A 24,100-nucleotide genomic window follows, 5' to 3' on the forward strand; every position below is an offset into this window, starting at 1 on the left:
GAATGTATCTAACACCATGGCGATGATTTCTCTCCGGCTGATCTGCTTTCTGTCATTTAACTTAGAGCCTAAGGAAGCCAGGTAGTCAGACGAGGGAGGGTCCTATACCTGCCGCAGTTTGGATGGATCCTGAAGACACAAAGGCCACATGTGTGAAACCCCACGACAGGAAATGTCCAGAACCCAGGAGGGACGATGCCCTGGGCCTAGTGGGGGATGGAGTGACCTCTCACAGAGATGAGCTTCTTTCTAGGGTAGAATGTTCTGGAACTGCTGCTGGATGTGCTGACACCCACTGGAACAACCCTTTAGCTGCTGTGTTGGGGATTCTGTGGGGAGCCTCTCCATCTCTCCAGCTCCCGTGAGAGAGCTGCAGAGGGCAGCTGGCGCCCCCTGCTGGCAAACTGTTGCCATTGCTCTTACCTTGGCACCCAGCAGGCCAGTGTTAGCCCCTGGAAAACGGAAGCTTACAGAGGTCAGAGGCAGTCAGGGCTGGATTTAACAGACACATCATCATTTATTGGTCCTCAGAGGTACACCTAGTCCCTTCCCACCCTGGTCAGCGAGCGTGTCCAGGTCATCAGGTCAACGACGGATGACCTTCCTGATCCAGGGTATGTAGGGGGCTACAGCGGTGGCCACAGGGGGCTTGAAGATGTCTGTGCAGCTTTTGGAGCTGAAAGACAGGATCCCATCCACCTGGCCTCTGCCACACACCAGGGGTCCTCCAGAGTCACCCTGTTGAAGGTGGTTGATAAGGATGAGTGTTTGTGCCTGCAGAGTGGACCAGGGGCCTGGGATGCCCTGGGACCACTTACAAGCCAAGCATGCATCCTTGCCTTCCTATCTTCCTTTCCCTTTTCTCTCTTCTCCTTTCTACTCCAGGGCCTTTGCTCTGGGCCCACGTGACTAGTCTGTGGGCTGGATTTCAAACCACAACTCTCTGGCTTTCTGACTTCTAACCTAGACGGCGTGTTTACTTTCCCAGAGCCTCGGTTTCTGCATCTGAGAAATGATGAGTGTTAGCCCCCCCACCCCGCACTCCCTCCCCCATGCCCCCCAAAGGTGTCAGAAGCCAGCTTGAGCTGCCGCCCAGACCAAGCCTGCAGGTCTCCTCACCTTGCATGGCGCCTGGCTCCTGGCTGCCGCCTCCAAGCACAGCATACTGTCCTCGAGGGCACCGTTCCAGAAGCGGCTGTTGTTACACATGCGGGTGTCCAGGACACGCAGCTCCAGCTCCTGCAGGGCACGGGCTAGGGGCCCACCTTGGTGGGTCCTTCCCCAGCCAGCGGTGCTGCACCGAGCACCTTCTGCCGGCCTGGCTTGATTCTTTCTGGGCAGAGCCAGCGGCTGGACATTCCTGCTGGGCCGCAACCATCCATCCAGCTGTGGGGACGGACAAGAGGGCACTGAGTGGCTGAGCGAAGTCAGGCCGCGGCAGCCCTCAGGCCCTCCATCCCATACCTTTAACAGCGCCAGGTCGTTTTCATAGTTGAGGTTGTAGCCAGGGTGCTTGATGGCCACCTTGATGTGGAAGGTGAGGCCGGGATCTCGCAAGTCATGGAGCTGGTGCAGGCCTAGCACCAGCTTCAGATGCTGTACCCTACAATGCAGAACCCGCTTGCGCACGACCGCCCACAGCCTGAGAACTGCCCCTTTCTCCTTCCCCATGCACCCACACCCACAGCATCCAGTCCACTCCTGGCAGATCATCTTCCATCTTCACGGATACCCTACCCCCACCCCTACCCCAGACCTCCTGCTCCGGCTCCTGAATCAGGGCTCCTCACTTGCAGTCAGGTGAGAGACTCTCAAGGGAATACCTGGACAAGCCATGCCTGAAGCCTAGACTTCAGGAATACATGAGCTAACTTCGTTGTTTTTTTCTTTTCTTTTTTTTTTTTTTTTGTTTTGTTTTATAAGATAAGATCTTAATGTATGATCCTGGCTTTTCTGGAACTAACTATGTAGATCACTTAGAGATCCACCTGCCTCTGCTTCCTTGAAGGCTGGGATTAAAGGCACACTTAAGGGTCCCTTCCTTTTGCTCAGAATTTTTCCCTTTAGTGTTGAGGATGAGATTTGGCATTAGGCTGGCACTCCCAGGATGGATGTATTTGGTGATGTCTCGATGGCAGACTGGGTCTCCTTGGCAGGCTGTCTTTCACAGATTGTTAGGGGTCACAGGAAGGAGGCATCCTTTCCACTTGCCCAGAACCAACAGCCTACGTAGCCCTGAGAGGGAGTCCTTCAGCGCCTTAAGATAGGGAGTCTTTGGAGGTTTGGGGAAAGGGGTGGGATACTCACGGTTCGGACAGGCAGTGGGCAGCCGTCAACACCCACTTTGGATGCACGAGGACTCCCCCGCACACATGGGACCCGGCTTTCTGTAGAGAGGCCATGTACGGGCGAGAGTGTGGAGCTGCCTCTCGACCCCCAATGATGTGGGTCCCAAACGTGATGCCTGCTGAGAAGTGAGACAGAGAGGGCAGGTTAGGGAAGCTGCACCTTTACCCTCCACTGAGCCTGGAAGCCCTGAATCTGGCAGATCTGTTGTCTGAAATCCCCACTGACCCTGTCCCAGACACGACGAGGCCCCAAGGCTCAGACTCTCTTCAGCTGTCGGTCCAGGCTGGAGATGAGAACCTGGGCTCAGTTTCCAGTGTCCACTCCGGGTAACTCACGGCTCCAGGGGATCTGATGCCCCCTTCTGAGCTCTGAGAGCACTACACTCACCACCACCCCATATTACGAAATAGAACATAGAACGAGAGGAAAGGTTACTGGTAGCCATGGAGGGCATGTATGGATGAGGGGCTGACCCCTCTGTTCCCAGTAGACAGGAGTGGGTTCTGATATTTGCCATAACAATGGAAGAACCTTCAGGACACGGTGCTGGGGAAAATCCGACACAGAAGGCCACACGGTGTGAAACTTCATAACAGGAAGTGGATTTGTGGGTGCCAGGGTGTGGGGTGAGTGTTCTTAGGGTTGTGGCGGTGCCTACACTCTTTTTGTTTGTTTGTTTGCTTTTTTGTTTTCTTTTTTTTTTTTTTGAGACAGGGTTTCACTGTGTTGTAAAGTCTTGGTTGTTCTGGAGCTCTCTAGATGAGGCTGGCCTCAAACTCAGAGATGTCTGTCTCTGCTTCTCGAGTGCTGGAACTAAAGGTGTGTGCCACCACCGCCCAACTGGTGCCTACAGTCTTGTGTGCCTTCTGAACGTCAGTGAGCTGAGCAGTGTGTGGATTATTTCTCTATGAACTTCACGGATGTGTTGATCAAGGACGCCTGGCTGGGCTCAGCGTGGAGAGCTTGCCCATTGCACACAAAGCCCTAGCTAAGTTCTAGTCCCCCACACCACAGAAACAAGGTCTAGTGCTGCATGCCTGTCATCCCGGGCCTGGAAAGGTGGGAACAGGAGCAGGGTTAAAAATGTAAAATATGAAGCCGGGTGGTGGTGGCGCACACCTTTAATCCCAGCACTCGCGAGGCAGAGGCAGGTGGATCTCTGAGTTCGAGGCCAGCCTGGTCTACAAGAGCTAGTTCCAGGACAGGCTCTAGAAAACACAGGGAAACCCTGTCTCGAAAAACCACAAAAAAATGTAAAATACGGCAGAGACAGACGGATCTCTGTGAGTTCGAAGCCAACCTGGTCTACAAGAGCTAGTTCCAGGACAGGCTCCAAAGCCACAGAGAAACCCTGTCTCAAAAATAAAAAAAAACAAAAAAAACAAACAACAACAAAAAAAGATAAAAAGCAATTTAAGCCGGTGGTGGTGGCGCACGCCTTTAATCCCAGCACAGGCAGGTGGATCTCTCTGAGTTTGAGGCCAGCCTGATCTACAAGAGCTAGCTCCAGGACAGGATCCAAAGCTGCAGAGAAACCCTGTCTCAGAAAAAAAAAACCAATAAATCAATAAAAAATGTAAAATAAACAAGGCGAAGGTGGTGCACTTTAATCCCAGCACTGGGGAAGCAGAAGCAGGTGATCTCTGTGAGTTCAAGGCCAACTTGGTCTACAGAGCTAGTTTCAGGACAGCCAGGGCTACACAGAGAAACTGTCTGAAAACAAAACAAAATTTAAAATAAATATTGATAAAAACTTAATGTGAACCAACTCAAAATCTCCTTGATTTTCCATCATGTGCTAAGGATCCTGCAGCACCCTGAGCCACATGGTCAGTACACGCCTATTCCAGACAGCCTTTGCGGCCCACCACTACTTCCTCCGGCTGGTTCCCATCCCAGGGCTTTAACACATAGAAGAGAGCCGAGTTCTCTGTTATATATGATTCCCGAAACTTTATTTTATAGAGACAGGGTTTTCCCTGTGTAGCCCTGGAACTCACTCATAGACCAGGCTGGCCTAGAAGTCACTGAGATCCACCTGGGTGTGCACCACCTTCCCCCAGCTCAATTCTGGAAGCTAAAACAAAACAAAACAAAAAACAACAACCAAAAAAAGGGAAGAAGAAGAAAAAAAGAAACCTAAACCAAGAATAAATGAAAGAGAAACCTTTGTGATTTCATAGTCCAGCATGCACTGGAAGGCTGACTGTATCTGCAGAGCCTTGCAGCCAGCGTGCACTGGGAGTCTGACTGTATCTGCAGAGCCTTGCAGTCAGCAGCCATAACTGAGTAGCTTTTCCCCCACCCAAGGAAGCCCCCACCCATGTGTGCCTTCTTCCTTTTCTTCCCATTGAAAAAAACAACAAACTTTATTCTGAGACAGCTTTTCCTGTAGCCCAGGCTGAGAGTGACCCTGACCTCCCAGTCCTCCTGCTTCCACCTCCTCGGTGCTGCGAGGACAGGCGTGTGGCACAATGCCTGGTGGAACATGCTGGGTGATACTTTGAAATCATGTTCCGGACTGAGGCAGGTTCGGTGGTGTAGCCTGAGCTACACTGTATCTCCATCAACTCTCCAAAGTTACTGTGTTGTAACCACACAGAGAGACCAGTGGCTAATCTGCAACTTAAGGAAGAGTTCTGATACTTGCAGAGTCAACTTCCTCCTCCTCTTTTTGCTTTGGAGAAGGTTCTAGAAGGTTCAAAACAATTATGAGTGTAAAAAATTGGGAGGGTGAGCCGGGCGGTGGTGGCGCACGCCTTTAATCCCAGCACTCAGGAGGCAGAGGCAGGCGGATCTCTGTGAGTTCGAGGCCAGCCTGGTCTACAAGAGCTAGTTCCAGGCCAGGCTCTAAAAAAGCTGCAGAGAAACCCTGTCTCGAAAAACAAAAACAAAACAAAACAAAAAAAAAAAAACAAAAAAAAATTGGGAGGGTGGTGGCACACACCCACACCTCTAATCCCAGCTCAGGAGGCAGAGGCAAACAGGTCAGCCAGGACTACAATATTAAGACGTTGTCTCAAAAAAAAAAAGTGTGTGTGTGTGAACATGTGCAGACGTGCACATGTGTATGGAGGTCAGATCAAGTTTGGTGTCTTCCACACGCTATACCTTAACTGTTTGTGGCCAGGTCTTTCCCTGAGCTTGGAGTTCAATGGTTGAGCTTGAGTCCCAGGGATCCTGCTTCCTGCTCTAGAGCTGGGATTGTAGGCAGAAGGCATCACCTATTGTTCTCCCCTGAAGATGCTCTCACTGTGTAGCCTTGGCTGGCCTGGAACTGGATGTCCTCCATCTCAGAGACCCACCTGCCTTGTCCCCACAGTAATCGGATTAAAGGTGTGGCCACCACTGCCCGGTAGGGGTGGGGTGGCTCTTCTTGTCAAGGTCTCACTACGTAGCCCTGGCTGACCCGAGTTCAGAGATGAAAGGTGTGTGATCGTGTGATGCTGCTACGTTGTGCTCCCCTGGCTTTTTTTTTTTTTTTCAAAGTAGGGTCTCACGAGAGCCAGCCTGCCTTAACTCACTAGGGCTGAGGGTGGCTCTGAACCCTCCAGTCTCCCCCTCCAGTGCTGGGATGACAGGCATGTGCCATCTCAGGATGGAAACCAGTCTTTGCGTATGCCAGGCACATGGCCCACTAATTTAAGCTATATCCTAAACCTATGGCAATCCTCCTGCCTCACTCAGCGACTGCTTTTTGTAGAGGCCATTCCTCAGGGATTTCTCAGTAGGCAACCCCACCTCTCCCATCCCCAGGCTCCTAAAGGCTGGCTTCCTCTTCATGCTCACCTGCCCACAGTGTCTCCAGAGCTAGCAAGAGCAGCAGGTGGACCTCCATGCTGGCACGGATGTGTGGTCTGAGGTGTTTCCCCACTTTCTGTGAGGACAGGTGGCCTTCCAAGTTCCGCCCAGCCCACCTAGTACAAGTGACAGCTCCTCCCTCACACCCTGCTCTGGGTGGTTTTAGAAAGTGTCTCTGGGGACAGCAACTGCAGCCGCCATCAAATCCCCAGTGCTCCTTTCCCTGTTGCTTTTACAAGTCTTTTGCTTCCTTGAGCACTGTTCTGGCTGGACTGACACTCAACTCCCACAGAGGCCACTTGCAGGGCCAAGTCTCTCCTCCCACCATGTGGGTCCTGGACTGGAACTCCTGTCCTCATGCTTGGTGGCAAGCCTTCACCTACTGAGCACTGTTGCTGGCTAGCCTGATCTGTACGGAGACCAGGTTGGCTTCACATTGTGTGTAGCAGATCATGGCCTAAAGGTGCTTTTTTTTTTTTTTTTTTGAGGAAGGTCTCACTATGTAGCTCTGGTTGTCTTAGAACTCACTGGGACTTGGCTTGAACTCACCAAGATTAGTCTGCTTCTGTCCCAGAGTGCTGAGACTACATGTGTGCACACCCCCACCCTCACTTAACATTTTTCTCCTAAAGATTTATTATGGTTGGTGTCCTTCCTGTTATTTATGCCTACAGCCCAGAAGGGGCAGCAGATCTCATTACAGATGGTTGTGAGCCACCACGTGGTTGTGAGAAATCGAATCAGGACTTGAGCCATCTCCCCAGTTCCTGCTTTCTTGCCATCTTAATTAGAAGTGAATTGTCCCCAACTCTCCAGTCTCCTTCTGTTACAAACTACTTTGTCCTTCCGTGACCAGCTATGACTGGCAGGGTCCCTTTAAGTACAGTTCAGTAGGCTAATGCTCCAGAGACAGGAACTCCGGACATAAGAGGCCTACTATGGGGAAGGGGCACTGAATGCTGCTTTTTTTTTTTTCAGCAGGGTTCCTCTGTATGACCACTCTGGCTGACTTGGAACTCACTCTGCCCCCCAAGTGCTGGGATTAAGGGGTACCCCACCGCCACCTGGCCTTCCTTTCCTTTATTTGCACGACACCCACAAGCCATCAGAGACCTGAAGTCCTGGGTTCCACCCCAGCGCATTGGAAATGAAGGGCAGGTCTGTCTCCGTGGCACTGGGATACGCTGGCACGTTAGAGTAAGACTCACCCTACCCTTCTCTTGGGGAGTCACCAGGCTGCAGCTCAGTCTCCCAGCCACAGGACCATAAGGACTGCTGGGAATATGGGCCCTCCACATGCCTCTGCATCCAGGGCTTCCCAGAGAAACCAACCTCAGGCCTAGTTCTCCTGACTGAAGGCTTGAAGTGGATGCAGGTGGATAGTGCAGCCGCAGCACCAGCTGCAGAGGGCATGACCTGCAGGCAGCAGGGAGCTGCTTCCGGACCTGGAGCCCACGCAGACCACTGAGCCCGATGAACAGACCAGTAAAAGCGCTTCTTCCTGCCCAGCCCACTGCCCTGGCGTCCTGGCTGTTTCTCCCAGCTTCTCAGAAAGCCATTTTATTTGGGTTTCACACACACCAAAGCAGAGAGGAGGTGGCTGTGGGGCTGGCCCTGCTTGGGCTGGGATGGAGTCTCTGCCTCCCTACGAGGCGGTTCCCAGCCTCCCAGGCTTGTCACCATCTGTGAGTTGAGTGGGATATCTGCCAGGCACCACGGGGTAAGAGGACCTAAGGGTCACGGGGACGGGAGCCGACATGGAACCTCGGTGAGGTAGTCTATCGCCTGAGGCCCACACGGGTCCTGCTGAGGTAAAATTTGTAAGTTTATTTCGGGGACGCGGGTCAGGACTCCTCGGTGCCAGAGTCGTCCTCTTCGTCCCCAAAGCAGCTGTCGGCCTCCTCCACGTCCCCGTCCTCATAGTAGTCATCGTAGAAGAGGTCCGAGCCCTCGTCGGGCGCCGGCGCCTTGGTCTTCACGCAGTACTCAGCCAGTGTGGTAGGCACCTTCACGCCATCACGCTCTGCGTCCACCTTGGTCCCCAAGACCTGCTTCCTGGGGAGACAGGGGAGGTGAGGCCACGGCCCAGGAATCCTGGGATTCCAAAGACAATGGATGGAGGTTGAGGAGCAGGTGAGAGGAGGGGACCAGGACACAACAGGTGGCTCACACCAGCTCCTAGACAGGAAGTAACCACAGCCTGGTGCAGGTCACAGGCAGGAAGTGCTGTGAGTCTAGGGCCAGCCTGGGCTAGCGGGACCTGTCTTAAATGACAAACAGGGCCAGAGACAACGCAGAAAGTGCACCTACTGTGCAAGCACAGGACCCAAGTTCAGTCCCCAGCACCCACACCAGCTGCACGGCAGCCTGCAGGCCCTGCAGGGAAGGTGACAAAGCAGAACCCCAGACTTTGTCCCCCGGCTTCTGTGTGTGCACCCATCCACACACCACACCGACACCAAACAAACTCTCTTAACTGCATCCCAAGCCGAGGCACTGACAAAGGGTGGTCCTGGAGGCCTGCGGTTGAGCCTGGGGGAAGTGACAGGGACACCAGCATGCCTTGGCTGTACTCTGAAGCAGCACAGAGCCAGTGTCCCTGCACAGGGGCAGTGGTTAACGAAATCAAGCCTGGGGGTGGGGCTGGAGAGATGGCTCAGAGGTTAAGACCACTGGCTGCTCTTTCAAAGGTCCTGAGTTCAATTCCCAGCAACCACATGGTAGCTCACAACCATCTACAACCATCTGTAATGAGATCTGGTGCCCCCCTCAGTATGTAGAACACTATGTACATAATAAATACATCTTAAAAAAAGAAAAAGAAGAAATCGGTCTGGACCAGAGCCTCAGACCCCCCGAGGGTCAGGCCACTCCAGGGTGCAGGTCCTACTGGGGGAGGTGAAGAGTAGGCAGACGCTGGTCGTAGCTCCCCAGAGAGGACCGAGAAGACACTGTTGGAGGAAAACCACGACAGCCTAGCCCTGTCTCAAGGATCTCAGTGGAGCCCAGGAGCAGCACAGCCTCCTCGTGGTCACAGGAAGTGGCTCCTGGAGTCAGACTGGTAAAAATAGCCTAGGGCTTCTGCTCTGGGACAGGGACACAGCAAGGAAGCAGCCAGGAGAACTGGGCCAAAGGCTGCCAGGAGGCAGGAGACCTGCAGTGAATAGACCAGATCCAAAGCCTCCATTGGCGCCTGTACCCAGGGGTACTCCGTGCAGGACAGAGTCTACTGCAGCCCAACAGACACCATTATGGCTGACATACCAAGTCCCAACTGCCAGGCTGACTGGAAGTGGATGATGGGAAGGGTTTAGTGTGCCCAAGGTGACCTCAAGCTTAAAACAGTTACAAATGACAGAAAAGCCCACAAAAACAGGCTATACCTAAAATGCATGGTGGTGGCGCACGCCACTCAGGAGGCAGAGTCGGGTGGATCTGAGTTCAAGGTCAGCCTGATTCTATGCAAGCGGCTAGTTCCGGGACAGCCAGGGCTACATAGGAAAACTTTGTCTCAAAAAAACTGAGAAAAGAAACCCCTGATGGAGGAGTGTTTATGTGTTACTTTCATTATTAATAAAGAAAACTGCCTTGGCCCTTTAAGAGAAAATTAGGTAGGTGGAGTAGACAGAACAGAATTGTGGGAACAAGGAAGTAGAGTGGGGGAGACGCTTCAGGCATTCGCCATAGTGAGTCTCCATGCTGCTCCTCTCCGAGATGGACGCAGGTTAAGATCTCTCCTGGTAAGCCACACGTCGTGGTGCTACCCAGATTACTAAATATGGGTTAAAGAAAGATGTGAGAATTAGCCAATAAGAGGCTGAAACTATGGGCCAGACAGTGTTTAAAAGAATACAGTTTCCGTGTAATTATTTCGGGTGTAAAGCTAGCCGGCGACTGGGCGGCGGGAACGCAGCCCGCCGCTTCACACTACAAACCCCACTGGGCAGCTTGCCTTCTTCCCAGCTGGGGATGGGCAAGAGGGTAGTGAGCCATAGGCAGCCTGAGCAGAAGACGAAGGGGACAGGGCTGCAGGGACTTCTAGACCATCCTCAGCACTCACATGCCCATGTAACTAATACCTCCACACAGGAGGAGAAGCAAAGGTTCGTTCTGTTCTGATGTATCTGTTAAAGACCCCAATCCAGGGTCTTGCTGGACCAGCACTGACCACCAAGCTATAGTCCATGTCAATTCTCAGAAGCCAGGCCTGCCTTCTGCAGGACAAGGCACAGGGGTCCCGCTGGGCGGTGCTCGTCCTGTCCACGGCTCCAGGCTGACATGTATGGCTTGCTTAGCACACCTGCTGATGGGCCTGGGCTGCTGCCTGCGTGGAAACAACACAGGCTTGTGTGCTTGGGTGTGTGGACAAGCACGATCCTCCTGGCACCGGGAGGGAACTTGAGGAGAACATGGGGTTCTAGGAAGGCCTGTCTCAGAAAAGAGAAGTCAAGTGACCGGGAATGTGGGTACTTGTGTGGACACTCAGCAGGGCAGGGTTTGACATTAGCCTAGAATCCTGCAAGTTCTATTCCACACCCAAATTTAGGGGTGCAAGGGAGACCACCTGACCCCCGAACAAGCCAGGAACAAGGTAAAAGCTGATGAGGGATATGGACGTGGCACACAGTGGGCTCAGTGACCTCCCCCTTTGCAGAAAGGCTCACACCAACCGTTGAGGATTGTGGCCTAGAGTGCTCTAGTTACCCATGAAGGTAAGCCAGATGACAAGTCAGTGCTCTGGGTGGGGGCACACAGACCCCCCCAGCTGGGGATGTAAGGCTGAGGAACGACTATGGAGCAGGGGAACAAAGGAGCTGACCAGGTGGGGCACACTCCACCACACACGTGAAGCACAGATGACTACAGCAAGCAGCATCTCTGTGAGGAAACCCAGCAGCTGTCCTGGCTGGTACTGGCACTCACCGGATGATGTCCGTGTACTCCCGGTCCTTTCCCTTGCTCTCCTTCCACTTTCTGTACATCACCGAGGCATCCACATTGGCGGGCGAGAAGGTGTTGGGCTCATTCAGCAGGGAGATCACACTCAGGAGGATGGTCCTGTGGGGCCGTGGGACAAGTTCAGCTCCCCGGAGACCCTGGGAACCCCTGACTAATGGAGCAACGAGGAGGGACAGGGTGCAGGGTGTCTCGGGGTGCCCAAGGTGCAAGGACACATGCAGTTCTCACCTGACATTCTGTGTGGGGTTCCACCGCTCTGAGGGCAGCTCCCCACTCTGAGGGTCATCAACTGGGGGATGGAGGATGGAGATGCACACGTCCCCTGTCTGCAAAAGTAACGGGTTAGATGAGCTGTGGGGTGGGCGCAAAGGTGGCAGAAGGTGTGGCGGGGTGTACCTGAGGCAGGCATCCGCAGTGCTGGTAGTGACTTACCTCATAAATGTTGGGGTGCCACATCTTGGTGAGGAACCGGAAGGCTGGTGGGGAATATGGGTAATCAATGGGGAACTTGAGGCGAGCCTGCAGGTGTCAGAAAGTGGGGTGGGTCAATGGTTCAATGGTGGTCCCCTGAGCACTGGCATCAGGCACTGTGCCCAGAGGATGAAGAATGGTGTCTGTGCCGTCCAGGCCCCACCTCTGTGACCTGGCATCCAGGTGACAGTTACCCGCTGTGAGCCAGCCAGGGGATGCGTCAGCAGGTCTCCCACCTCACCCTCCCCACTGCCCTGCAGACTCTCCAGTCGGTAGAGGAGAAAGGTCTGACATTTGCCCTAGTTTTGGGGCTCCCCTAGGGCAGCCTCTGGAGTGTCCCCTGGGCAAGGAGAACAAACACTTAAAGAGCAGTGGTCTGTGACCTCAGAGCTAGCCAGTATTTCAAGCTGGAGGCTCTGCCCCATGGCTCCTTCCAACTGGACTGGACATACACAAACCTAGTGCGGAGTTTCCAGCCCTGATCCCCTCAGGACAGCTGAGAGGGGAACAGAACCTGTCACTTCTACGACTCCAGATGTTTTTTTAAAAATGAGCAAACTGGCCAGGCAGTGGTGGCGCATGCCTTTAATCCCAGCACTCGGGAGGCAGAGACAGGTGGATCTCTGAGTTTCAGAGGGCAGCCTGGTCTACAGAGCGAGCTCCAAGATAGGCTCCAAAGCTACAGAGAAACCCTGTCTCAAAAAGCCAAAAACAAAAAACTGAGCAAAGGGAGGCTCAGCATCGGAAAGGCTCCTACCCATTCCTGGACAGTCCCATTCAACACGAGACAGGCTGGCCATCCAGAGGAAGCTCCTAACAGCTCCCCTCAGAGGGGCTCTATGTCTCAACCACCTACACCACATAGGAGGCACCTACGTTGGCAGATCTGACTGACATCCTGCAGAGTCTCTTCCCAAGCTGTCCTTAGAATAACAGGGGCCTAGGAGGCCCTACCCACCATCCTTTGCAGGTGGGGAGCAGCTCAGGTGTCCATGCTTGTCCTCCTGGCAGTGGAGACTCCAGGATATTAATAGCATCTGGACAGCTCAGAGGCTTCCAGTCCAGACCACAGTCCAGGGTGGGAGACAAGGGTACCCACACACCTCCCATTCTCCATATGCTGCACCCGAGAACCCTGACTCTCAAGTTACCCTGGCGGAGTAGACTACTACAGTCCCAGTCACTGCCCAAGAAGGGTGAGGACATCAGCCACAAATAGAGAGACAGGACCTACACGTGGGACCTGGGCTGGCTAGGATCTGTGCATCCACCTAATCCTCACCATGCTCCTCTTGGCCCTTTGAACAAGACCGAGTCTGCTAGGAGTTCCAGTCCACAGCAGGCAGGATGGTCCAACTGCACGGATGTGGGTCCCTACACTTGGCAACATCGGGTGCACTGAGCCTTAAGCCATCAGAGGGCAGATGACATGGCCTGCAAGGCAGAACTAGGCCTCCAAGAAGCTACCTGCTCTGTGGAATCTGAGAAAGGCCGCCCAGGACGAGGCGAGCAGAGAGCTCTGGGAGCCAGAGGTCTGGGCAGGAATCCAGGGTGTGACTCTGAGGATCGAGGTGGGTAGGTTGGCCCTTGCCTGCACTGTTCTCTTGGAATGTATTACAGAAAGCCTGGCTATGGCTAAAGATGGTTGTTGTCCAAGTAGGCACGGCTGCCAAAGCCCTGTCAGGGCCTCTGCTGGAACTGGAGCAGGTGGCGTCCAGGCTGTACATCTCTTCCCTGGGGACACACCGGCCAGCAGCTACCCCTGGTCCTGTGTCCTGGAGCGGGGAACAGGCTGAGCACATGCCAGCAAGCAGATGTCTCTGAAAGTTTGTGTTCCACGGTGTTGGACAGCCTGGGGATGCCAGGCAGCAGCTGCCCCTGGCTTTTTTTTTTTTTTTTTTTTTTTTTTTTTCGAGACAGGGTTTCTCTGTAGCTTTGGAGCCTGTCCTGGAACTAGCTCTTGTAGACCAGGCTGGCCTCGAACTCACAGAGATCCGCCTGCCTCTGCCTCTCTAGTGCTCTTGGTTCTTTATGTTCTGGGAACATGCTTGCCGGCAGAGGGTTACGAAATCTCCTGTGTCCTGTGACTGGGGATGCCCTGGGGAGCTGTCCCTGGGGAGCCCCTTCACTAGAGCATGCTGGGAGGGGTCGGGATAATCTGGGGAGATCTTTCCCCAGGGACATGCTTGGTCGAGTGCAGGACAGCCTGGGGACAGCCAGTCATTAATTGCCCCTGGTCCTCTGTTGGAGGACAGTCCAGTGACACCAGACCCCGCGGCTAGGTCAGCACGTGCTGAACAAGAAAGGAGGGGCCGCCTTGCACTGAGGGTCTGAGACAACCTGAGGGGGAGAGGGTACAAAGGGGAAACTGAGGCCCGTCTCACCTTGAAGTAGCCGCCCTCGTAGTAGGTGTTGGGGGGCCCGAAGATGGCTACTTCCCAGTTGTACAGGTCGCCCTCGTCCACCAGCGTCACCCGGAAGCCCTCCACCGGCTCCTCCTGCAGCCCCTTCAGCTCCAGCAGCAGCGCCTTCTGCGAGCTGGGCACCAGCTGCCTGGCCATGGCGGTGGAGGCGGCGGCGGCGGAGGGGCCCGGGGCCGGGCCGGGCCGCGGGACCGGCGCGAGCTCGCGGGACGGACCGGGTCGCGCGCCGGCAGGGGGAGAGCCGCCGCCTTCCTCCTCTGCACCGCCGCCGCCGCCACCCGGGGACCCCGAAGGCTCCACTCGCTCTGGCGCCGATGCCCGCCCGGCGCTTGCTTCGGCCCGGCCCGGCCCGCGCCGAAAGCGTCGAATGCGCCTGCGCGCCGCTGCCACCGGGCCTCGGATGCGCCTGCGCACCGACGCCGGGCCCCGAATGCGCCTGCGTACCTTCTTCGGTCCCCGAATGCGCCTGCGTGCTACACCCGGTCCTCGAATGCGCCTGCGCACCGCTGCCACCGAGTCGGAAATGCGCCTGCGCGCCACTGCCGGGTCTAGAATGCGCCTGTGCGACGCCTCCACCGGGTCCGGAATGTGTCTGCGCGCCCGCCCGCGGGGCACGCCGGGAACTGTAGTCTTCTTTCCCCGCCCTGCCTCGCAGGCGCCTTGCGTTTCCGAAGCCCGGGAGGCCGCCGTCGCCTCCGGCGGAAGAGCTCCGCGGGTGCCTGTGTGCGGGGTGGCGGGCAGGGCTGGGCTGCGCGGTGCGGCCCTGTAGCTGCAGCTTTGGGGGGGCTTTTTTTGTGACGTCCTGGGGGTGTGGCTATGGGCGGGTAGTTGGGCGTGGCTTGAATGGGGGCGGAGTAGGATTCACTTGTTACACCCCCTCCACGTGAAGCAGTGGTCTCTGCGGGCTTGCTTAGTAGGAGGGCAGATAGAATTGACGACTTGGGGCCCGCAGGCCTGGCTTTCAAGAGGTGGAATCTGAATCCCAGCGCTGGACCCTCATGCCAGGCTGACCTTTGACCACACCTTAGTCCTGCTTAAACAGACCGGAAACCAGTGGAAAGGCAGTGGGAGCGGGAACAGATGTGCAAAGTCCCTGAGGTTGTCCAGTGGCGACACCTACACTCCGTGCCTGGATCTTTGGTCGTGAGAGTTGGGGGTGGCAACGTAGTTAAACCTTGCAGGAGGGTCTGTGTGGTGTACTTGTGACCTCTAGGGGTAGGTGGTTCTTCTGGCTCAGGGTTGTCAGGTGACTCACCTTGCCTGTGGGCTTTCCTGCATCAACACCTGAGGCTGGGACATGGGCAGCTCCCCACCTACAGCAGCACCTACAGGTGCTCCATCATCCTGTCCTGGTTGGGGATAGCAGGTAGACCGGTTTGGGGACAGGGAAACAGTGTCAAAGGTGGGGCTGGTTGATGTGGCCGCACTTCACGTGCAGCAGAGCCAGGCCTTGGCTCTCCTCCCCCTGGGGACTCTGGGGTCCTTCTACTCAGCACTCTGGGTTCTTGGGCTAGAAGACTTACTGGCTATGCTCTTGAGAGGGCTACTGGTGTTCTCTGCTCCTCTTGTCCCTGTCAGACTTAGTGTCACCTAGTTGTCAGCTCATAGTAAATAGCCCAGGCTTTCCTCTCAGTGTGCCTGGGATTGCCACTCCCACAGCCTACACTGGGAAGCCATGATGGGCAGAGGGACAGGTTCCCCCGCTCCCTCCATGCCTCCAAGTGAGCCTGCATCTGGGCTCATAGACATCCTGAATGCTGGGTGTTGGCCTCTGGCGACTGGGGTCTCCTGCGGGTTCACACATGGATGTCATGACCCCAAGTCCCTAGTCTCAGAGAATGTCTGATCAGGACAGTCCAGGCCTCAAAGCCAGGAGCAATCAGATCCCTACTCCAAACTGCAGGGGTGGCTCATGAGAAGCCTTGGCCCTGGGCATTTTCTCAGAGCAGGCTCAGCAGGTAACAGGACCACTGTTTCCCTGTTGTGGAAAGTTGAGACCTCCCAGGAAGGAGAAGCTGAGGATAGTGTGCTTCTGGGAATTCTGCATTTATTTATTTACTTATTTACTTATTTACTTACTTATTTATTTATTATTTATTTATTAATTATTTATTTATTTATGTGTGTGTGTATGTATGTATTCATTCATTCATTCATTCATTTATTTGTTTGTTTATATTTGGTGGAGACAGGGTTTCTCCGTGTAGCCCTAGTGGAATTCCCTCTGTAGACTGGGCTGGCCTCTTCCTCCCAAGTGCTGGGATTAAAGGTGTGCTCCACCCCTGTCACCTAGTGCCACCACTGCTACCCAGGGCTCCTGTTGACTTTTGAGACAGGGTTTCTCAATATTGCAGAGACTGACTTTTAACTCACTCTAGCTTTAGAATGTGTGATTCCTTTGTCCCAGCCTCTTAAAATTCTGGGTTGCCAAGTGTTGTCCATCAGGCTCCACTTCTGTTATATTCCTGGGTCCAGCCATACCTGACTTTGTGGATGGGAACTTCTGGGTTTTGTTTTCTTTTGTTTTTGTGTTGAGCCACTTGAGTTGGGCCTTTTGTCAACTACCAAGTTTACGTTCATGGTTACCTTGGATAGATCCCATCAAAACCAGGTTTTTGTTTATCTATAAGAAGCATGGGATGAAAGCTGGGTGGTGGTGGTGGTGCACATTTGAATCCCAGCACTTGGGAGGCAGAGGCAGGTGGATCTCTGTGAGTTTGAGACCAGCCTGGTCTACAGAGTGAGTTCCAGGACATCCAGGTCTACACAGAGAAACAAAACAAGAAACAAAAAAAGAAAAAAAAAATGAGTCACAGGGCCAAGGCGAAGGCTCAGCATGAGAATATGAGTTTGGATCCTTGGCATCTGGTAAGAGCCAGGTGTGGTGGCACAGGTCTGTAACCCCAGCAGAGGCAGGAGGATCCCTGGGACTCACTGGCCAGCCAGCCTAGTGGAAATGAGAACCCCTATGTTAGGAATAGGAGGAGGAGCCATTGAGGAATGCCAGTGCGGGCCTCTGGCTTCTTCATGCACTCGAGATCAGGCAGGCACACCATCATGTGGAGCCATTGAGGAATGTGGGTGCGGGCCTCTGGCTTCTTCATGCATGCAAAATCAGGCAGGCACACCATCATGTGGAGCCATTGAGGAATGCCGGTGCGGGGCTCTGGCTTCTTCGTGCACGCGAGGTCAGGCAGGCACACCATCGTGTTCCACAGTGTGAGTAGGTTCCACATTGCTGAACTCAGCCTGACGCGGTCTGACGTCAGCTCCTTTGTGTTTGGAGACGTTGTGTTTCCCTGCCTCACATAGCCCAGGCTGGCCTTGAACTTGCTCTGTAGCTGAGGAATTCTGAACAGGGGCTCCACCCTGACTATGCAGTCAGTACCTCATTGGGAGATTCTGGGCAGGGGCTCTATTCCTTAGCCAGGCCCTCAGCTCTCTTGGAGTTTTTTGTTTGTTTGTTTGTTTTTTGTTTTGGTGTGTGTGTGTGTGTGAGAGAGAGAGAGAGAGAGAGAGAGAGTCAGAGGACAGCTTGCAGGAATCAGACCTGTCCTTCCACCAACTGAACTCCGGTCAGTTTTGGTGGCAAGTGCCTTTACCCACTGTTGAGCCATCTCACCTGCCCTTTGCATTTTGAGAGGTCTCACTAAGTTGCCTGGCTGTCTTGAACTCATGAACTCCTGCCTCACCTTCCCATCAGCGTGAGTGATAGCCGGCACCACCTTGCCCAGCCGCACTGATGCTTTCTAAATCCCATGATTGACAGGAGACAGGCTGGACCTGTTCCATCTCTCAGCATTTCTGGGACACAAGTCAATCAACACTGGCTAAAATGAAAGATCTCCAGAAACTTCCTCAGTGCCCTAACTCCATTCCCCTGGGAACTCACTAGGCAGGTAGGAGGGAGAATCAGTGCCCTCTCACCATGGCCAGGACACAGGAGTGACAGGTATGAGAACCACCTGTTCTCTGCTAGCCTAGGAAGGCTATCCTCCAGGGTTCAGTTCCTCTACTGTGATGAAGCCCCTGGGGCTGGGGCAGGGTGCACTGAACAGAGCCTGGATGGTTGGGATAGGGGTGGAGGTTGGGGGGACTGGCAACGAGCAGAGGCCCCTGCATCTCAACCCATAACTTCCTGAGCAAGGGCCCTCCCCCTTTCCACCTCCTGGCACCGCACCAGTCACGGTCTGGGGGCGTGGTCAGGGGTGGAGACCCGCCTAGAATCCTCCAGTGAGGACCTTAGGGGTGGAGTCCTTGCTGTGGAATAGAATATTTGTTTTACTATGGAAAGATGTGTCGCATCTTTGTGTTGCAGAATAATTGTTTAGCTGTGTAAAGGTGTGTTGCTGCTTTACCCTGCCTGCCTAAGGCGCCCGATTGTTCTAATAAAAAGCTGAATGGGCAGGCGGATCTCTGTGAGTTCGAGGCCAGCCTGGTCTACAAGAGCTAGTTCCAGGACAGGCTCTAAAAAAAAAAGCTGCAGAGAAACCCTGTCTCGAAAAACAAAAAAAAAAAAAAAAAAAAAACAAACAAACAAAAAAACAAACAAACAAACAAAAAAAAAAGCTGAATGGGCCAATAGCTAGGCAGAGGAGGGTTAGGTGTGGCTGGCAGGCAGAGAGAAAAGGGGAGCCAGTCAGACGGTAGCAGGTAAGGTAAACAAGCCTCGGGCGGCACATAGATGAATAGGAATAGGCTAATCTAAATTAAAGGAAAAGCTAACTAGAAACAAGCCTAAGCTAAGGATGAGCGTTCATAATTAACAGTAAGTCTCTGTGTCATGATTGGGGGCTGTCAGTCTAAGAAAGCCTGCTGAAAGTCCGGACATCAGCAGAGATGGGAGATCTTGAGAACTCCTCCTAATGATCCCTTCATCTTTGGTGGTCTGGAGGGACCTTGGGGGTGGCAGTGCTTGGCAATGGTCGGGGAGCTGCACACAGGCGACCAGCAAAGGCGGGTCTTTTCAGATTTTATTTCTGTGAGTATGGAAGACAGGCCAAAACAGAGGGGACTGAGCTGCAGACGCTGGTCCCCTCCCAGGGTGAGGCCCTGTGCAGGATGCCGGGACACCAGTTTGCCTCGCCTTCCCTGCGAGGTGGCAGGGCGTGCATATATTCTGGGCTCAACCCACCGGCTTGACCTTGGCAATGAAGAGGGCTGCAGCCTTCTCCAGGAACTCCTCTCGGGCCATGGGCACGCTGGGCCGCCGTCCTGCTGCTGCCCTGTCCAGGGCACGTGCCAGACTGTCGGGGCCCAGGCGGGAACCGGCCTCTAGGTAGTGTGTGGGCGCGGCCGCCATGTCTCCTGCGCCCAGCGCGCCCTCGAGCGTGTCCAGTACGGCCTGGCCCACTCGCCTATCGGCCACTGCCAGGCCTGGGTCTTCCAGCAGCTGAAAGAGGGCGTTGGCTCGCGCCACGAACTCCAGCAGCACGAAGCACGAGAGCATGCCGGCCCGGAAGATGCCCAGTGGCACAGCCTCGTGGTCCCGGCACTGGATCTTGCGCAGAAGCGGCGCCACTACCTCCTCGGGTGCCCCGCCGTCCCTGCACACACGCTTCAGCAGCTCACTGTAGGTGCGCCCGTCCAGTCCTGGCTTCTTCTTGCGACCACTGGCGCTCAAACACTCGTAGGCCACACTCACGTTGTTGTTGAAGGCCGTCCTGCAGGGATAATGGGTGTCAGGAAGCCCCCAGTATGGCCGGTCACCTGGAGTCTTTCCAGACCTCCCCGGACCCCAGCAATCCCACTCATTGGATCTTTCTCCAGAGTACCAGGCATGGAGGAACCCCCAAGTGTTTGTTTCCTTAAAATTTATTAAGGGGTTGCAGAGAGGTTCGGTCAGTAGGCCTGCACTTGCAGAGGATCTGGGTTGATTCCCAGCAGCACATGGCGGCTCACAACCATCTGGAACTCAAATTCCAGGAGGTCTGATGCCCTCTCTGGCCTCTGAGGCAGGCACCAGGAATACACATGGTACACAGACATACATGCAGGCAAAACAGCCATAGATATAAGTGGGCCATTTTCTAAGCCCAGCACTTGGGAGGCAGGGGGAGGAGGACCTTTGTGAGTTTGAGGTCAGCCTAGTCTACAGAGTGAGACCTTGTTGTAAAGCCAATTTATTATTAGTCATAAGCATGCATATGTATCTGTGATGTGTGAGTGGTCAGAGGGCACTCCATAGAGTTGGGTCTCTTCTTCACATGGCCTCCTGCAACTGAAAGAATTCAGGTTGTCAAAATTTAGCAAGCACCTTTTCTTTTCTTTTCTTTTTTTTTTTTTGGTTTTTCGAGACAGGGTTTCTCTGCAGCTTTTTTTTAGAGCCTGTCCTGGAACTAGCTCTTGTAGACCAGGCTGGCCTCGAACTCACAGAGATCCGCCTGCCTCTGCCTCCCGAGTGCTGGGATTAAAGGCGTGCGCCACCACCGCCCGGCAGCAAGCACCTTTTCTGGACAAGCCATTGGGATTTCTGTTTGAGACACAATCTCATGTAGCCCAGATGGATCTTGAATTCCTGATCCCCCTGCCTCCACCTTCTAGGTGCACCTCGTCCAGTTTATGTGGTGCCAGTGGCTCACGCATGCTAAGTGAGCGTTCTGCCAGCTGGACCCATCCCAGCACACAGTATGCATATAGTAAGTGCCCATTCGACCAGCCTGCAGACGTGCTGGGCTATCTGTGAAGGGGCAGGGGGGTGGTACGGCCAGTCCTCACTGCTGTCAGGTACACACCTAAGCCTTGCCATGATGTCTTCAAGCAGCCATGCTGTGGCAAGTCCATCGTTTATTTTGAAGCAGGATCTCAGTAGCTGAAACATGAGCCTTGTGCCCATGATCTCCCTGCCTCAGTCACCATGGCTTGTAAATAAAGTTTTATTGAAACATGAAGTAGCTAGCTGGTTCTGACATGGACCTGTGGCTAGGTCACATTCTCAACTAAGAGCTAGTGGGCAGAGAGGGAGTGTACTGGGTCAGATGGTTCCTTCTCTGACCTTAGGGTGGGGTCCCTCCTTGTGGATCACAAATCGAGGCTCTGATCAGGCTGGTAGTCTGACTGCAGGACCCAGAGAGTAACTGCCTTACAGTGGACCTTACTCTGGTCCTTGTGTGGCTACAGTGGCTGTAGCTGAGGTGACACTTACACTGGATCAGCCTTCATTTCGAAGTTGTACTTGATCAAAAGAGCCCTACGAGAGCCACAAAAATGACTCCCTAATAGCCTAGGAACAGTATGGTCAGTGTCCCTCTCCCAGCCACTATTATTAGCAGCACAGTAGCCAGGAAGGTAGCAGGGGTTTTGTCCCATGGGTCTGACTCCTGGCTTGGCCCCTGGTGGTCTCACAGGCTGGTGGGGAGGCACCTGATGGGGACACCGGCCATACAGAAGCATAGCCCCTCAGTTCCAGGGACGTGGCAGGGGCTACATGGGTGGTGGGTCAGGTAGACATCAGTCAGGGGGTCTGAAGTGGGGAGCAGTGTGATGGGGACCTCTGGGGGAGGAAGCGAGGCCTAGTTTTGTGACACCAGACAGGGACACAGCTGTGGCTTGGCTCCATTCCATGTCTCCTGCTGTCCTGAGCTGCTGACAGTTAGTGGTATAACACTAGGTCCTGGGGTGAGCAGTGACCCCAAGTTCATGTCCACAAACCTCAGAATGTGGTAAACCCACAGCTTTCATTGTTTCAGGTTAAGAGGAGGCTACGTCAGAGGATGGAAAGCAAGCACTCAGTGGCTGGAGGACACAGAGGCCACATGACCTAGTGACATGGTCACAAACCCCGCCCAGATCCTCAGGTGGGACTGACTTCAACTCACAATGTTCCTATTTTAAATTACTAAGTTGACCACTTTTTACCCCTGGGAGAGTCTCTTCTAGACAGATGCCCCAGGAAGCAGTCTGTTCCTGGTCCCTCCTTCCCTGGGGCACCTCAGGGTGCAGACCTGTGTGCCTGCTCTTCTGCTGAAGTGTTGTAGGATATTATTTTATCTATGTGAAAATGTGCTACATTTGTTTCTGTTGTGGGATATTAATTGAACTAGGCAAAGATGCGTTACATTTCTTTTTGCTGTGTTAAACGACGCAGTAAAGATGTGCTGCTTTGCCTGCCTAAGACACCTGACTGGTCTAATAAAAAGCTCAGGCCAATAGCTGGGTAACAGAATGAGTTGATGGGCAGAGAGAATAGGGGGAGGAAATTAGGAACAAGAGACGAAAGAGAGAGAGAGAGAGAGAGAGAGAGAGAGAGAGAGAGAGAGAGAGAGAGAGAGAGAGAGAGAGAGAGAGACAGAGAGAGAGACAGAGAGAGAGACAGAGAGAGATATGCCTGGAGGCAGAAGCCAGCCAGACATGGAGGAAGCAGGAAAGGAAGACATACAGAATGAAAGGTAAAAAGGCCCAAGGCAATACACAGATGAAAAACAGGTAAAGTTTTAAGAGTGAGCAAGAAATGAGCCTAAGCTTAGGTCGAGCGTTCATAACTAATATTAAGTCTCCGTGTGATGATTTGGGGGCTGGCTGGTGGCCCAGAAGAAAGCCTGCCACACCGATGCCTTCAGTCTTCCCGCTCACACCTCCACTGCCATCTCGGCTGTAGACTCTGTCCACCTTTTTGCTTGGGCTCCTCACCAAGCGGCCAGCAACCTTGCAGAAACACTGGTCTCCCAGCTTTTGTGCCTGTATCCATCCAACCATCCCTGCCCCCTCCCCGCCTCTCCCTGCAACATCGCCGCCCCCCCCTTTCCCTTCCTGGCCATCATCTGGGGACATTGAACCTTTCCCCCTGGCGCAGAGGTGTCTGCTTTGCTCGAATCCACTCCTATCCTGTCCTACTTGTTCCAGCGTCTCTGGGACTCTGAGAGGAAACCAGCAGGAATGTATGATCCCTGGACTTTCACTCTTCGGGAAAGCGGGGGTCACTGCTGTCCAACATCTGAGTCCTGCATGCACCCTTTGTAAAGCCAGTTCCATGCTGCCGCCCCTGGCTGATGAGACCTATTGATCAACTTCCCCACCCACTACGCAATGGAAAAGTGTCCTTCATTCATCTTCTCCACTAGGAACTATTCCCACTGGGGTACAGAAGCGCTTTCAGCTGCCGGGCTCCAGGCAGGCCTTCCTGCAGGGTTCACATCTGCGGGTGTGACCAGCTCTGCGGGTCTAGACCAGCTCTGCGGGTGCAACTCAGGACTGTACTGCGGGGTGGGACCTCAGTACACAGGTTGACAATTTCCTGGACAAGCACCGCAGCTATTTATGCTATAACTGCAGGAATGGCTTTTTGAGCCAGGTCCTCGCTGGGCTTCTTGACCTCCAAAACCCTGGGCTGCGAGGCTCAAAAGTAAAAAACCCCTAGACCATACTCATCTGAACGCGCCAGCTATAGATGGATTACAACGCCCAACCACAAGTTCCAGTACACCCCGCGCTCACAGCGGCCGAAATCTAAGCGAAGCCACACCACCCTAAACGGACCTGGTCCGGGAAAAGAGGACAGACTACTACTCCCGGATATGCCCCGCGCCGGCGGTGGGTTGAGCCCGCGCGGGGCCTATCGGGAGCTGTAGTTCAGGCACCCCGCCCGCCATCGGTCCGCACCTCTGCGAGTGGTGAGCCAGGCGAAGGTGCCACAGCGCGCGGCTCAGGCGCTGCTGCTGCAAGAGGAGCTGACCCGGGGGCTCCCCGGCGCCGCCGTTGGTTGGTGAGCGCAGGCCCATGTTCTCGAAGTAGTGCGCCAAGAAGGCGATGGGCTCCTCGGGCCGCGTCTCCAGCACCTTCAGTAGGGCCGCGCGCAGCATCTCCGTCACTCCCAGCTGCCGGAGGAAGTCCTCTTCGCTCTCGGCTGCGGCCGCCGCCTGAGACGCCGACGTCCGGCCGCTGTCCGCGAAATTGGCCGCTGGTGCTACTGCCGGCCGCCGCTTCTCTACTGCCGCCATCTTTGCTGAGGGCAGTGGAACCGGAAGCGCTGCCATAATTCACAGCACGACAAAGCGCCCTTCTTGGGCGGCCATTTTTGTTAAGGGCAGAGGCAGCGCGAGTTGGGGGGTTCTCTCTGAGTCTCGGTAGTGACAGGCACAGGCTACCGTTTCTCCTGTTCA

The 24,100-nt window shown here is 54.4% G+C and overlaps 3 protein-coding genes across 5 annotated transcripts; all 3 read right to left on the bottom strand.

Annotated features, from left to right (window-relative positions):
• Positions 1-533: 533 nt before the first annotated feature.
• Gzmm (granzyme M) lies at positions 534-6,218 on the bottom strand. Of its 2 annotated transcripts, none has more exons than XM_038331456.1 (5): positions 6,139-6,218; positions 2,308-2,467; positions 1,465-1,603; positions 1,120-1,386; positions 534-738 (listed from the first exon to the last, which is right to left on the bottom strand). In XM_038331456.1, exons 1-5 carry the CDS (start codon positions 6,185-6,187, stop codon positions 586-588), a joined length of 768 nt encoding a protein of 255 aa, XP_038187384.1. In that variant the 5' UTR covers positions 6,188-6,218; the 3' UTR covers positions 534-585. The 2 variants fall into 2 exon arrangements, with proteins under 2 accessions (XP_038187384.1, XP_038187392.1); XM_038331464.1 differs by having other exon boundaries at positions 2,308-2,464; positions 6,139-6,187.
• A 1,476-nt stretch (positions 6,219-7,694) lies between these two features.
• On the bottom strand, positions 7,695-14,239 carry Cdc34 (cell division cycle 34, ubiqiutin conjugating enzyme). Of its 2 annotated transcripts, none has more exons than XM_038331473.1 (5): positions 13,965-14,234; positions 11,542-11,628; positions 11,338-11,435; positions 11,074-11,208; positions 7,695-8,205 (listed from the first exon to the last, which is right to left on the bottom strand). In XM_038331473.1, the coding sequence occupies exons 1-5, from the start codon at positions 14,139-14,141 to the stop codon at positions 7,995-7,997; spliced, it is 708 nt and encodes a 235-aa protein (XP_038187401.1). In that variant the 5' UTR covers positions 14,142-14,234; the 3' UTR covers positions 7,695-7,994. The 2 variants fall into 2 exon arrangements, with proteins under 2 accessions (XP_038187401.1, XP_038187406.1); XM_038331478.2 differs by having other exon boundaries at positions 7,958-8,201; positions 13,965-14,239.
• Positions 14,240-19,036: 4,797 nt separating this feature from the next.
• On the bottom strand, positions 19,037-23,974 carry Tpgs1 (tubulin polyglutamylase complex subunit 1). The gene is made up of 2 exons (XM_038341125.1): positions 23,601-23,974; positions 19,037-19,666 (listed from the first exon to the last, which is right to left on the bottom strand). Exons 1-2 carry the CDS (start codon positions 23,972-23,974, stop codon positions 19,129-19,131), a joined length of 912 nt encoding a protein of 303 aa, XP_038197053.1. The 3' UTR covers positions 19,037-19,128.
• Between the last annotated feature and the right edge of the window lie 126 nt (positions 23,975-24,100).

The sequence above is a fragment of the Arvicola amphibius genome, chromosome 1 (assembly GCF_903992535.2).
Source record: "Arvicola amphibius chromosome 1, mArvAmp1.2, whole genome shotgun sequence".
In the NCBI taxonomy this organism is placed as follows: Eukaryota; Metazoa; Chordata; class Mammalia; order Rodentia; family Cricetidae; genus Arvicola; species Arvicola amphibius.

Excerpts from the sequence above, each read along its gene's own strand:
- Gzmm (XM_038331456.1), bottom strand. The coding sequence starts at position 6,187 with ATGGAGGTCCACCTGCTGCTCTTGCTAGCTCTGGAGACACTGTGGGCA. Across the intron at positions 1,604-2,307 it reads GCCCACTGCCTGTCCGAACC|GGTACAGCATCTGAAGCTGG; the intron begins GTGAGTATCCCA and ends TCTGCATTGTAG. Across the intron at positions 739-1,119 it reads GGAGCCAGGCGCCATGCAAG|GGTGACTCTGGAGGACCCCT; the intron begins GTGAGGAGACCT and ends CACCTTCAACAG.
- Tpgs1 (XM_038341125.1), bottom strand. The coding sequence starts at position 23,974 with ATGGCAGCGCTTCCGGTTCCACTGCCCTCAGCAAAGATGGCGGCAGTA. Across the intron at positions 19,667-23,600 it reads CTGGCTCACCACTCGCAGAG|GACGGCCTTCAACAACAACG; the intron begins GTGCGGACCGAT and ends TTATCCCTGCAG.
- Cdc34 (XM_038331473.1), bottom strand. The coding sequence starts at position 14,141 with ATGGCCAGGCAGCTGGTGCCCAGCTCGCAGAAGGCGCTGCTGCTGGAG. Across the intron at positions 11,436-11,541 it reads GGCACCCCAACATTTATGAG|ACAGGGGACGTGTGCATCTC; the intron begins GTAAGTCACTAC and ends TTACTTTTGCAG. Across the intron at positions 11,209-11,337 it reads AACCCCACACAGAATGTCAG|GACCATCCTCCTGAGTGTGA; the intron begins GTGAGAACTGCA and ends ACGGCCCCACAG.